Consider the following 12,097-nt stretch of genomic DNA (forward strand, 5'->3'; position numbering starts at 1 on the left):
ATTTAGGTACTGAATAATTGGGTGCTGCAGTAACCAAACGTGTAGAACCACTCTGGAGCTGGGGGAGGGGTAGAAGCAGGAAGATCTTTGGGGTGTCTGCGAGAACTCTGGGTGTCATGGGTGACTCTGCCGTACTCTCAGATGGGAAGGAGGACCATGTCCTTAGATGCTGGGTCAAGGGTGATACTTTTTCTAAAGTGGCAGGGCTCTCCACTGAACTGAGAGCTGCTGTTTTGTGCAAAGTGTAACTGTGACCACTGAAGTTAGAAATTTAGCAGGGGCCAGCGCTGTGGTGTAGCGGGTAAAGTGACCGCCTGCAGTACCAGCACCCCATATGGGTGCCGGTTCCAGTCCCAGTTGCTCCACTTCCAATCCAGCTCCCTGCTAATGCTCCTGGGAAAGCAGTAGAAGATGGCCCAAGTCCTTGGGCCCCTGCACCCACGTGGGAGACCCGGAAGAAGTTCCTGGCTCCGGAAGAATCTCTTGGCTCCTGGCTTTGGATTGGCCCAGCTCTGGCCATTGCGGCCACTTGGGGAGTGAACCAGCAGATGGAAGACCTCTCTCCCTCTCCCTCCCTCCCTCTTTTCTTCTCTCTCTGTGTAACTCTGACTTTCAAATAAATAAATAAATCTTTAAAAAAAAGTGGATATGCTAAGAAAAAAAAGAGAAATGAACACTTTCTTTTAAAAAATTTAGCAGAGGGGATTTCTCGGCAAAGCATTGAAAGAGCAGAGAAATGGATTAAAGAAGGAACCGCTAAGCAAAACCAAACTAGAATGTGAAGATTTGGAAATGTTCAGCTTATCCACGCTGTAAACAGTGAGAAAGCTTATCCTGAACAGAACACCAAGGGCATGGCTGGAAAAACATGGAATAAAGAGATCATGAGAAGGGGGAGGGGCATCCTGGCACAGTGGGTTCAGCCGCCCCTGGGGACACGGCATCCCATACAGAGCACCAGGTCACGTCCTGGCTGCTCTGCTTCCAATCCAGCTCCCTGCTAATGCCCCTGGGAGGCAGCAGGTGATGGCCCAAGTACCCGAGTCCCTGCCACCCATGTGGGAGGTCATGGCCCAGCCCTGGATGTTGTGGCCATTTGGGGGGTGAATCAGCAGATGGAGATCTCTCTCTCTCTCTCTCTCTCTCTTCTCTCTCTCTCATTCTGCCTTTCAAATAAACAAATACATCTTATAAAAGGAGAGAGTGACCACGGTGGGACCCATGGCCTTATCCAGAGTCTTGGAACACAAGCTGAGGGTTGGGAGTGGGTCATCCCGGCCAAGACACTGCGAGTTCAAATGAAATGAAAGGGACCGAGAGGGACAGAGGAAGTGAAGGGAGGCCGTGGGACTCCCTGGATCCCGTGTAAGAACCAGAGAGCTTGTGAACAGAGACAGATCTCTGCGGAAAGGGCCGAGTGACCCGAGGTTTCCTAGGGTGGGGCCATGGCCTCAGTTCCAGGAGGCAGGGCTGTCTCGGACCTAAGCCCCAGGATGGGCGGCCCTGGGGAGCTTTAGGGCTGGGAACCTACACCCAGCAGGGCCCCAGGGATGGGACGCTGGCTGCTACATCATGGATTTGTCTGAGCCTCTTCCACGCCTCCCACCCCCCCAGTGGAGTCTGTGCTATGGCTGCCGCCCACCGCGGGATTTCAGGCACAGGAAACTTCTCTCAAGTCACAGGCTCGTAACTGGAGGGCAGTTGTGCCTCCGGGTGAATGAAGGTCAGGCCTCACTTATATTTGATTTAGATGACTTTATTTATTTATTTATTTATTTATTTATTTTGACAGGCAGAGTTAGACTGAGAGAGAGAGAGAGAGAGAGAAAGGTCTTCCCTCCATTGGTTCACCCCCAAAATGGCCGCTACAGCTGGCATGCTGCGTCGATCCGAAGCCAGGAGCCAGATGCCTCCTCCTGGTCTCCCATGCGGGTGCAGGGACCCAAGCACTTGGGCCACAGCAGAGAGCTGGCCTGGAAGAGGGGCAACCGGGACAGAATCCGGCGCCCCGACCGGGACTAGAACCTTGTGTGCTGGCACCACAGGCGGAGGATTAGCCAAGTAAGCCGCGGCGCCAGCCTTAGATGACTTTTAAAAAGGACTTTTTATTCATTTGAAGGGCAGATTCCAGACACAGAGCCCTGCAGAGCCAAAATCAAAATGGAGCGAGTGTGGCTCACAGCTAATTGCTTCTGTCCGTGTCACCTCTGCTTGCTAGCGGCTAAGGGTGCATCTGTGAAACTGCAGCCCAGATTCCGGGAACGGAGAAAGGGCCCCACGCCAGTGCGCTGCCTAAGTCGACAGAATGCGCCCTGCACTGTTACCGTACAACCATATCTTGGGTTTGTTATTGTTAACTGTTATCTTACAACCGTATTCTGGGTTTGTTATTGTTCACTGCATACCAGGGGTTCGAAATCGTGAGCCCTAGTGTGTGGGGAGCAACTCGGACTAGACTAAGTTACTGGAATTAAGACTTATTCTATGCATCTGCTCTCCCACAATATGGCGCTGGGAGAGGAGGAAACAGCTTCTACACAGCTGCCTCCAGTTCAACCAATAAACAGCAGGACCTGCTCCTGATTGGAGGAGAGCAGCGTACTCGGCGTGTGGGCAGCCGAGTTGGGATTGGCGGAGGAGGACTATAAAGGAGGAGAGAGACAACATGCACCAGGAACATCTAAGGGGAACATCTATCTGAAGGAACACCTGTGCAGCCCCCGAGAGAGCCGGCCGGCGGTGTGCCGCTCCCCCGCGGAAGTGGGGAAAGTGGCAGGGGGAACCGCCCTTCCACGGAGGTGGAAGGGATAGTAGCCAACCCGGGAAGAACCAGCAGCAAACCCGGGGAGGGCCGAGCAGACGAAAGAACAGCGCAGGGTTTAGTGTCGTTCCTCCACGAAGACAGGGAGCAACACTAGTGGACAGAATACTATAAAAAGCTGGGTAACTCGCTGTTGGGGGCCGCACTCTGGTAAGGAGTGTCGGTCCCGATCTGTTACCTCGCCTCTCATTTTTAATAAAATTCATGTGTGACGGTCACTGGTTTTGTAATATTCCATCCACTGGTTCACTCCACAAACTGGTGCCACAGCCAGGGCTGGGCCAAGTGGAAGCCAGGAGCCTGGAGCTCCATCTGGGTCTCTCAGGTCAGTGGCAGGGGCCCAGGGGCTTGGGCTATTTGCTGCTGCTTTCCTAGGAGCGTTAGCAGGGAGCTGGATCAGAAGTGGAGCAGCCAGGACTCGAACCAGCACCGATAGTGGATCCCAGCGTCCCTGGTGGCAGCTTAACCTGCCAAGCCACAACACCGGCTCTTAAATAATATTTTTGAATTAAATGTTTCCTCCTGTTGATTAGAAAAACAAAGCCCTTTTGCTGGTCCTTGGTCAAACCCCATTGTCCCCAGGGCTGTTTTATCCCTGATGTGTTAACCGTCACCGTGTTCTGTGAAGGCCACCAGCGACACCTGGGTACTCAACCAGGCCAGACCGATGGAGGAGGCACTGCAGCCCATCTATGGCGCTGTCTCTGTCCAGTGAAATGAACAGTTGCTGGTCTCCGGGATTTGGTGCTGTGGGGAGGAGGGCGAGAGCTTGGAGCTGGCAGTCTGTTGGCAGCCACACCGGAAACTCACAAGCTTGCTGCTGCCTCCTCCCTCCGCCCCTCCCCCCATGTCAAAAGGAGGGCAGCAAGGGGACCACCCTGAGTGTGTGTGTGATTCATTCTGGGCCGGCGGGGACAGGGTCAGAGGCATCCTCTGTGTTGTTTCCAGCACCAGTAAGCAGTGGCGCCATGACAGCAGCTGTGCCCAGAGCTCTCCTAGTGCCTGGCGCAGCCACTGGGCAGGACGGGCAACAGCGGCCCCTGCGCGTGGCTTTGCTGGCATGACCTAAACATCCCAGAGCCACTTGAGGCATGGGAAGGAAGGTCCCTCGGCCAACCCACGTGCAGCGTGTGCATCTGTACCTAGAGTGGCATTGTGGTCCTGGGTCTGAGAGTGTTCCTGTAGGACTGAGGGGGCCAGTGCTGGGCTGTGGCTCAGTGCTGGCTGTGGCTCAGGGCCGCGCTGTAGCTCAGTGTTGGGCCGTGGTTCAGGGCCATGCCATGGCTCATTGCTGGCTGTGGCTCAGGGCCACTCTGTGGCTCAGCGCTGGGCCATGGTTCAGGGCCATGCCGTAGCTCAGTGCTGGGCCATGGTTCAGGGCCATGCCGTGGCTCATTGCTGGCTGTGGCTCAGGGCCACTCTGTGGCTCAGTGCTGGCCATGGCTCAGGGCCGCGCCATAGCTCAGTGCTGGGCTGTGGCTCAGGGCCACGTCGGCCGTGGCTCAGTGCTGGGCTGTGGTTCAGAGTCATGCCATGGCTCAATGCTGGCTGTGGCTCAGGGCCATGCCGTGGCTCAGCACTGGGCCGTGGCTCAGGCTCATGCGTGGCTGCCTCGCCTTTGGGGAGACTCCACCCTCAGCCTGCCCTCCACTTCTCAGGAGGCGCTAGCTGAGGTTGTGCTGGTGGACTGGGTGTCTGACACCAAGATCTGCTCCTCTAGGTAGGAGGTTTCAAGTTCTCAGTTGCAAGGGCCGATCTTCAAATCCTGCTCCAGACTCGTGCATGCTAGGGTTGCAGCCTGGATTAAGGAGCCCGGCTGTGGGCCTCTGTCCCTCAGGGTTTGCTATCTTGCACTTGTTCCTGGTCCGAGTTCTCTCCATGCGTGATCTTGCTGTTTTCATTAGGCTTCGAGCTCCATGACAAAGGTAGCTTCATCGAGTCCTGCCCCGGGAGTGATCCAGCTGCCTGCTATGGCCTGGGGAAGCAGTGAAAGCTGGTCCAAGTGCTTGGGCCCCTGCATCACGTGGGAGCTCAGGTTGCAATTCCAGTCTCTTGGCTTTGGCCTGGTCTAGCCCAGCTGGTGCTGCCATTTGGGGAATGAACCAGCAGCTGGAAGATCTCTCTCTTTCTCTCTCCCTCTTTCTCTGTAACTCTGCCTTTCAAATGAATATAAAGAAGTCTCTCTCTCTATTTTTTTTTTACATAAGTGAACCTTAAACAGCCCAGTGCACTGACAACACAAGACGCCAGTGAGGAGGTGGAGCCACAGGAGGTCTCTCGTTGTTGGTGATGGTGCAAACGGTGCGGCTGCTTTGGAAGACAGCTTGGTGGTGGCGTCCAAAACCACCATGCTCTCACCATCCAACCCAGCAGCCACGCACCTCGCCATGCACCCAGAGCTGCTGGGACCTTCCGTCCACACGAAACAACCATGCACCTCGCCATGCACCCAGAGCTGCTGGGACCTTCCGTCCACACGAAACAACCATGCACCTCGCCAAGCACCCAGAGCTGCTGGGACCTTCCGTCCACACGAAAGCCTGCACCTGGATGTTTGCAGCAGCTTCATCCATAGCTGCCGAACACCTGGGAGCGACCGGAATGCCCTCGCAGGTGAATGGAGAAGCAAACTGCGATCCGGCCAGACAGCGGGGTGTGAGCTGTCAGGCTAACGAGCCACGAAAAGGCGCGGAAGGAAATTGTACAGTGCTGGAAAGCCTCCATCCCGTGTGACTCGGGGGATCTGGCGTTCTGGAAAAGACAAAGCTATGAAGACAGTGAAAAGATCGGTGGTTGCCGGGGGTTGGGGGAGGGAGGGAGGAACAGGTACAGCACAGGGGATTTTAGGGCCGTGAGACTACTCTGCATGGGATGGTGGCTGCTGTCTTACAGGTGTGGCCAAACCCAGGCGACATCCAGAGGGAACCCTAAAGGAAACCACGGTCTCTCCCTGTGATGACACTGTGGCTTCCCAGCCCTGACGGACGGACAGGTCCCTCCGGCAGGCAGGTGGGTAATGGGGTGGCCGTGCAGATTTAGGGGCAAGGGGCATATGGGAACCCTCAGTCCCATCTGCCCAATTTTTCTATGACCCTAGAATGGCTCTAAAAAAATAAAATCCATTTTTAAAAAGTAAGAAGGAAGCCTAGGAATGTCCAAAGAAGAGAAAGTTTCATGTAGACAACAGAGGAGAGGTGGGAAATGGACCCTTAAACAGGTGGCTCCGGCCAGGGAAAAGCAGACGGCACGGTCTTGGAGAAGGACAGAAACGAGGACACAGGCAGCTCGGCTCGCGTCTTGTTTTGAAAACACGAATTTGTTCCAACCCGATTCGTACATCAGGGAGCAGCTCGAGCGGAGCACAAAGTTTGCTGAGGCTTGTGCTGTATCTGGCCCTTAGAGACTCTGGGTAAACGGAGGCGGCCGCTCCCCGCTGCTCCCCGCAGCGCCACAAGCACACCCCACACGCCCATCCCCCGTGAGTCCACGGGTGCCCTAGAGACGCCCCGTCCCCTCTGCCCTGTAACTGCTTCCATGCTCAGACAGCCCCTCCCACGCCTCACAGTTACATAGAAGCTCCGCCCCTTCCTACACGCACCTCCGTATGAAAAACCATGTGTTTCAAGATGTCGTGCCATATTTAGTGTAGCATTTACATATTTCTTAACCATTTAACATGTGTAAACTGTGCTATTACCTTTTTTTAAAAGCAGAAAACTTGTATGTTTAAATTTTTTTAAAAAAGATTTATTTATTTATTTAAAAGGTAGAGTTACAGAGATACAGAGGGAGAGAGAGGGAGAGAGAGGTCTTCCACCTGCTAGTTTGCTCCCCAAATGGCCAGAGTGGCTGGAGCTGAGCTGATCTGAAGGCAGGAGCCAGGAGCTTCTTCCGGGTCTCCCACCTGGGTGCAGGGGCCCAAGGACTAGGACCATCCTCCACAGCTTTCCCAGGTGCATTAGCAGTGAGCTGGATTGAATGTGGAGCAGCTGGGACTTGAACCAGTGCCCATATGGGATGCCGGCACTGTAGGCAACAGCTTTACCCACTACACTACGGGGCCAGCCCCTGATTTTTTTTATTTTTATTTTTATTTTTATTTTTATTTATTTTTATTTATTTTTTTTTTTTTTGACAGGCAGAGTGGACAGTGAGAGAGAGAGACAGAGAGAAAGGTCTTCCTTTGCCGTTGGTTCACCCTCCAATGGCCGCCGCGGCCGGCGCGCTGCGGCCGGCGCACCGCGCTGATCCGATGGCAGGAGCCAGGAGCCAGGTGCTTTTCCTGGTCTCCCATGGGGTGCAGGGCCCAAGCACCTGGGCCATCCTCCACTGCACTCCCTGGCCACAGCAGAGGGCTGGCCTGGAAGAGGGGCAACCGGGACAGAATCCGGCGCCCCGACCGGGACTAGAACCCGGTGTGCCGGCGCCGCTAGGCGGAGGATTAGCCTAGTGAGCCGCGGCGCCGGCCCTTTTTTTTTTTTTTAAGCATTTACCTGAGAGGCGGAGAGAGACAGAGACAGAAAAAGAGAGAATCCCCATCCGGTGGTTCACTCCCCAGATGCCTACAGTAACGGCCTCAGGGATGGAGCGAAGATCCTAATGGGGTCTCCTACATGGGTGCAGGGACGCAGGGACTTGAGCTGTTACTGTTGCCTCCCAGGGTCTGCACAGTGGGAAGCTGGTGTCAGGAGCCAGAGCATGATGGGGGATGTGTAGTCTCAGCCGATGTCTTTACCACTCAGCCACACACCCGTCTCTAGCTACCACTTCATTAGATTCCTGTGTTTGGGTGTTACTGACCTCGTTTTGGGTGTTGTACCTTCTAACTCTTATTGCATAATTTTTGCATAGCACCGTGATTTTTAGGAGAAGTGGCAGTATGGGCTTTGGAATAAAAATAATACTTGGACAACTGTGACTAAGTGACTTGAATTCTCACTGATTTTATGTAGGAGAATTTTCAGACAGAAATCTGGAATTAGATTCATTCAGTTATCATTCATTTGACCAGTATTTGCCACATGCCTACTCTGTTCCAAGTACTGGAGATGTGGCAGTGGGGGAAAAAAAAAGAGCATCCTATGTAGATGAGACACCGGCAGCAAACACGGAAGCCTGGTGCGTGTCAAGTTCAGCCAATGGCAACCTGGCCGGGGCAGAGTGAGCCGAGAGGCTGAGGGGGAGCAGCTGCCAAACAGGTGACAGGTGGGGGCCGGGTGGCGGCACAGTGGGATCAGCTGCTGCAGTGTCACCGGCGTCCCATATCCAAGCACTGCTTCAAGTCCCCACAGCTGCACTGGTCCACCTCCCTGCTAACGTGTCTGGGACAGCAGCAGCAGGGGGCCCAGCGCTTGGGCCCTTGCCACCCACGTGGGAGACCCGGATGGCGTTATGGGCTCCTGGCCGAGTCCTGGCACTTGCAGCCATTTTGGGGAGTGAATCAGCAGGTGGAAGTTCCCATAATGGAACCGAACACGTCTAGTTGCAGAGTTGAGAACAGACCGCTAGAAAGCCAGAGCAGAAGCAGGGAGACAGTTAAGTGGATTATGATGCCGGCGAGAAGTGGACTAATACTGAGAACAGGTAAGATTTGCTGATGACTGCATGTAGGGAATAAGAGGAAGAGGAGTTGGGGCTGGGGCTGTGAGGGTGGAAGATTAAGCCGGCATCCCATATGGGTGCCAGTTCTAGTCCCAGCTGCTCTACTTCTGATCCAGCTCTCTTGCTATGGCCTGGGAAAGCAGTAGAAGATGGCCCAGGTTCTTGGGCCCCTGCACCCATGTGGGAGACCTGGAAGAAGCTCCTGGCTTCAGTCCTGACCCAGTCCCAGCTGTTGCGGCCATTTGGGGAGTGAACCAGCAAATGGACAATCTCTCTCTCTCTCTCTCTCTCTGAATCTCTGCCTTTAAAATAAATAAATAAATAAATGCATCTTTTTTAAAAAAAGATTTATTTTATTTACTTGAAAGGCAGAGTTACAGAGAGAGGTAAGAGCCAGAGAGAGGTCTTCCATCCTGTGGTTCACTCCCCAATTGATGGTAACAGCCAGAGCTGAGCTGAGCTGAAGGCAGGAGCCAGGAGCTTATTCAGGGTCTCCCACGTGGGTGCAGGGGCCCAAGGACTTGGACCATCTCCCACTGCTTTCTCAGGCGATTGCAGAGCACTGGGTCGGAAGAGAAGCAGCTGGGACTCGAACTGGCATCCATACGGGATGCTGGCACTGCAGCATCTTAATCTTCCACCCCACAGCACTGGCCCCAGTAAATGCATCTTTAAGAGAGAGGAGTCACCGCTAACTCCAAGGTGTTCTGTTTTTTTCTTCTCTAAGTAGCAGGATGAATGGAGTCGCCTTTACCTTACATTTATTGAGTCCAGGAGGAACCTGCTGGGGTAAACAGCAGGTGCTCAATCTAGGACTGTGAGACACCCAGATAGCAATGTTGAGCAACCAATCGGAGAATGAAGGCGGAGTCCTGGAAAGAGGTTCAGTTAGAGACGCAAACCTGGGAGTCCGCAGAGGCAGGTGGTGGTTACAGCCCTGAGACTGGAGATCAAGCACCTAAGAGTGAGTGTGGATTAATAAAGGGGGGTGGTGAGGCCCAGGGACTGAGCCTGGGGTCCCCCCGGGAGCATTTGCAGATGGAGACAAGGAAGAATCAGCCAGAGAGAGAGAAAGAGTGGGCGGAGGGACAAGAGGGCCTCGGTGGAGGCAGCAGGTGGCGGCCATCAGCACAGGTGCAGCTGGGGGATGTGGGGATGGCGGCCAATCCTCGCCATCAGGTGAGGCCAGGTGAGAGGCAGGTAGTGGAGACTGAGCATTCTTAGAGAAGTTTGCAGGAGCAGAGGGACCTGGGGTCGCCGCTGAAGGGAAAATGAACTCCAGAGAGTTCTTCAAAGAAAGGAGAGGCGGCCACGTGTGTGTGCGCAGAGGCAATGGCAATGACTGGCGGGAGGCGCTGGTGAAGCAGGTGCGAGAGCGGAGAGGCGCTGGGCGGAGCGGGGGGCGGGGCGGGCAGACCGGATCCCGTGTGCGTGTGGACGTGGAGGGGCGGCAGCCTCTGGCCGCACAGACCCTGGGAAGAGGCGCCGTGGCCGCAGTAAGATCCTCAGCTCAGAGTCGGGCCACGGGGAGAAGGAGTGCGTCAGGGGCGCGATGGCGGTGCGGCCCCGGGGTCAGGAGAGAGACGGCCCCGGTGGGCAGCCAGGCGGAGGCCACGGCTGTTTCTGGAAGGGGTGGTGCAGAGCACAGGAGCGCTGGATGTGGTTTGGCCAAGCAGACTGACAGGTGCCTGGGCTCCCTTAGCTCGGTTCCTGGAGCCGTGAGGACCGCCTGCGCTGCCTGCCCCGGGTGGTCTGAGGTTACCCTGTTGTCCCAGTGATTCTTCTACTCTCAAAATGGTCTGGATGCGGATAATGAATCCTTCATTTACCCAGACCCAGCGCGGGTCATTGGAGCTTCCTGGACAGACTCCATCAGTGTGGACCATAACACATTCTAATTGGATGGGGCTTCCCTGAGCCCCATGACCGGGTTTCCTACCTCTGCTACCAGCGGAACTTTGACAAGGGGTCTCCCGTCTCTCAGCTGACTCAGCAAAAACAGGGCTGACTCAGACCTAGAGAGCCGTTGGGGGTTACCCCAACGTTAGGAAAACTCTCCTGGCTCCCAGAGGGAAAAGGAAAGGGATGGAGGCCATGTTCACACTGAGAGGCCCCTTCTCATGCTGCCGGGCAGGATTAGGAGGACAGAGGCTTGAGCAGGTGGGAGGAGAAGGGAGCCCAAGCACGCGTGGGGCCGTGGAGGGCGGGGCATTTGGCACCCAGGCTGACAGGGCTGCAGCTGCTCAGAGCGCCTTGGGTAATCCAATGGCGTCCATGGCAGCTGAAAGCTTCAAGAACAAATGTGCTAGGGGGCAGCGTGGTGCACAGTGAGCTAAGCTGCCCACTGCCGCTCCAGCGTCCCATATTTAAATCCCGGCTGCTCTGCTTCCAATCCAGCTCTCTGCTATGGCCTGGGGAAGCAGTGGAAGATGGCCCAGGTGCTTGGGCCCCTACACCCATGTGGGAGACCTGGAAGAAGCTCCAGATTCCTGGCTTCAGATCGGCCCAGCTCCAGCTATTGCAGCCATTTGGGGAGTGAACCAGTGGATGGAAGACCTTTCTGTCTCTCCCTCTCTATGTCTGTAACTCTGCCTCTCAAATAAATAAATACATCTTAAAAAAAAAAAAAATAAGAAACAGGGCTGGCATTGTGGCACAGTGGGTAAAGCTGTTGCCTGGGATGCCAATACATCTTATGGTGCCAGTTCAAGTCCTGGCTGCTCCAATTCCAGTCCAGCTCCATACTAATGGCCTGGGCAAAGCAGCAGAAGATGGCCCAAGTCCTTGGTCTCCGTACCCACGTGGGAGACGTGGATGAAGCTCCTGGCTTCAGGTTGGCCCAGCCCTGGCCACTCTGTCTAGAGGGTGAACCTTTCTCTCTCTCTCTCTCTCTCTCTCTCTCTCTCTCTCTCTCTCTCTCTATCTGGCTTTCAAATAAATACATAAATCTTAAAGGGTAAGAAATGTCTGTGCACATTAAGCATGATTAAACTGCCAAATCAGTTCAAAAAATTTTTAAATTTCTTTTTAAGCTTTTTATTCGGTGAGAGAAGTGCATGGGAGAGCGAGGGCTCTGAGAGAGAGAAAGGGAAATCTGGATTCACACCAAGAGAGAGCAGCAAGTGTTTGGTCATGTGTAGCTACCAGAAGCAGAGCGAAGGCAGAGCGCGCGGGCAGCCCGAAGGTGTGGGGCAGCGAGGGGATCCAGGGCAGTGAGGGAAATAAGGGAAAAAAGGGGGAAAGGGAAAAAAGTTCAAAAATGTTAAAGATTTATTTATTTGAAAGGCAGAGTTATCTCTTTCATCTGCTGGTTCACTCCCCAAGTGGTTGCTGCAAGTGGGGCTGGGCAGGCCGAAGCCAGGAGAAGTGATCTCCATCCAGGTCTCCCAGCGGCTGCAGGGGCCCAGAGAACTGGGATGTCTGCTGCTTTCCCAGGTGCATTAGGAAACTGGATCAAAAGTGGGGCAGCTGGGACTCGAACCTGCACGCATAGATGATGTGGCCAGCATAGGCGGGAGCTTAAGCCATTGTGCCACAGGCCGACTCCATGTCAGCTCAGATAAGACTCCGTCTTGAGGGGCAGGCGCCATGGTGCTATGGGTTGAGCTACAGCTCTCGTGTCTGAGTGCCTGGTTCAAGCCCCAGCCACTCTGCCAGTGCTCCTGGGAGGCAGCA

At 54.7% G+C, this 12,097-nt stretch overlaps 1 protein-coding gene across 12 annotated transcripts in view; it reads left to right on the forward strand.

Moving 5' to 3' along the window:
- Nucleotides 1-7,990: 7,990 nt before the first annotated feature.
- LOC149122504 (uncharacterized) overlaps nt 7,991-12,097 on the forward strand; it is a 34,774-nt gene continuing 30,667 nt past the window's right edge. For 5 of the 12 annotated variants that reach the window (XR_016219535.1, XR_016219541.1, XR_016219538.1 and 2 more), the window contains exon 1: nt 9,827-9,918. Coding sequence is in view for 1 of the 12 variants with exons in the window: in XM_089312094.1 (XP_089168220.1) it covers nt 9,694-9,789 (96 nt within the window). In the remaining 11 variants the exon portion in view is untranslated. The other 7 variants (XR_016219536.1, XR_016219534.1, XM_089312094.1 and 4 more) reach the window with 4 other exon arrangements.

The sequence above is a fragment of the Oryctolagus cuniculus genome, chromosome 13 (genome assembly GCF_051225735.1).
Source record: "Oryctolagus cuniculus isolate XC-2025 breed Fujian yellow rabbit chromosome 13, ASM5122573v1, whole genome shotgun sequence".
NCBI lineage: Eukaryota > Metazoa > Chordata > Mammalia > Lagomorpha > Leporidae > Oryctolagus > Oryctolagus cuniculus.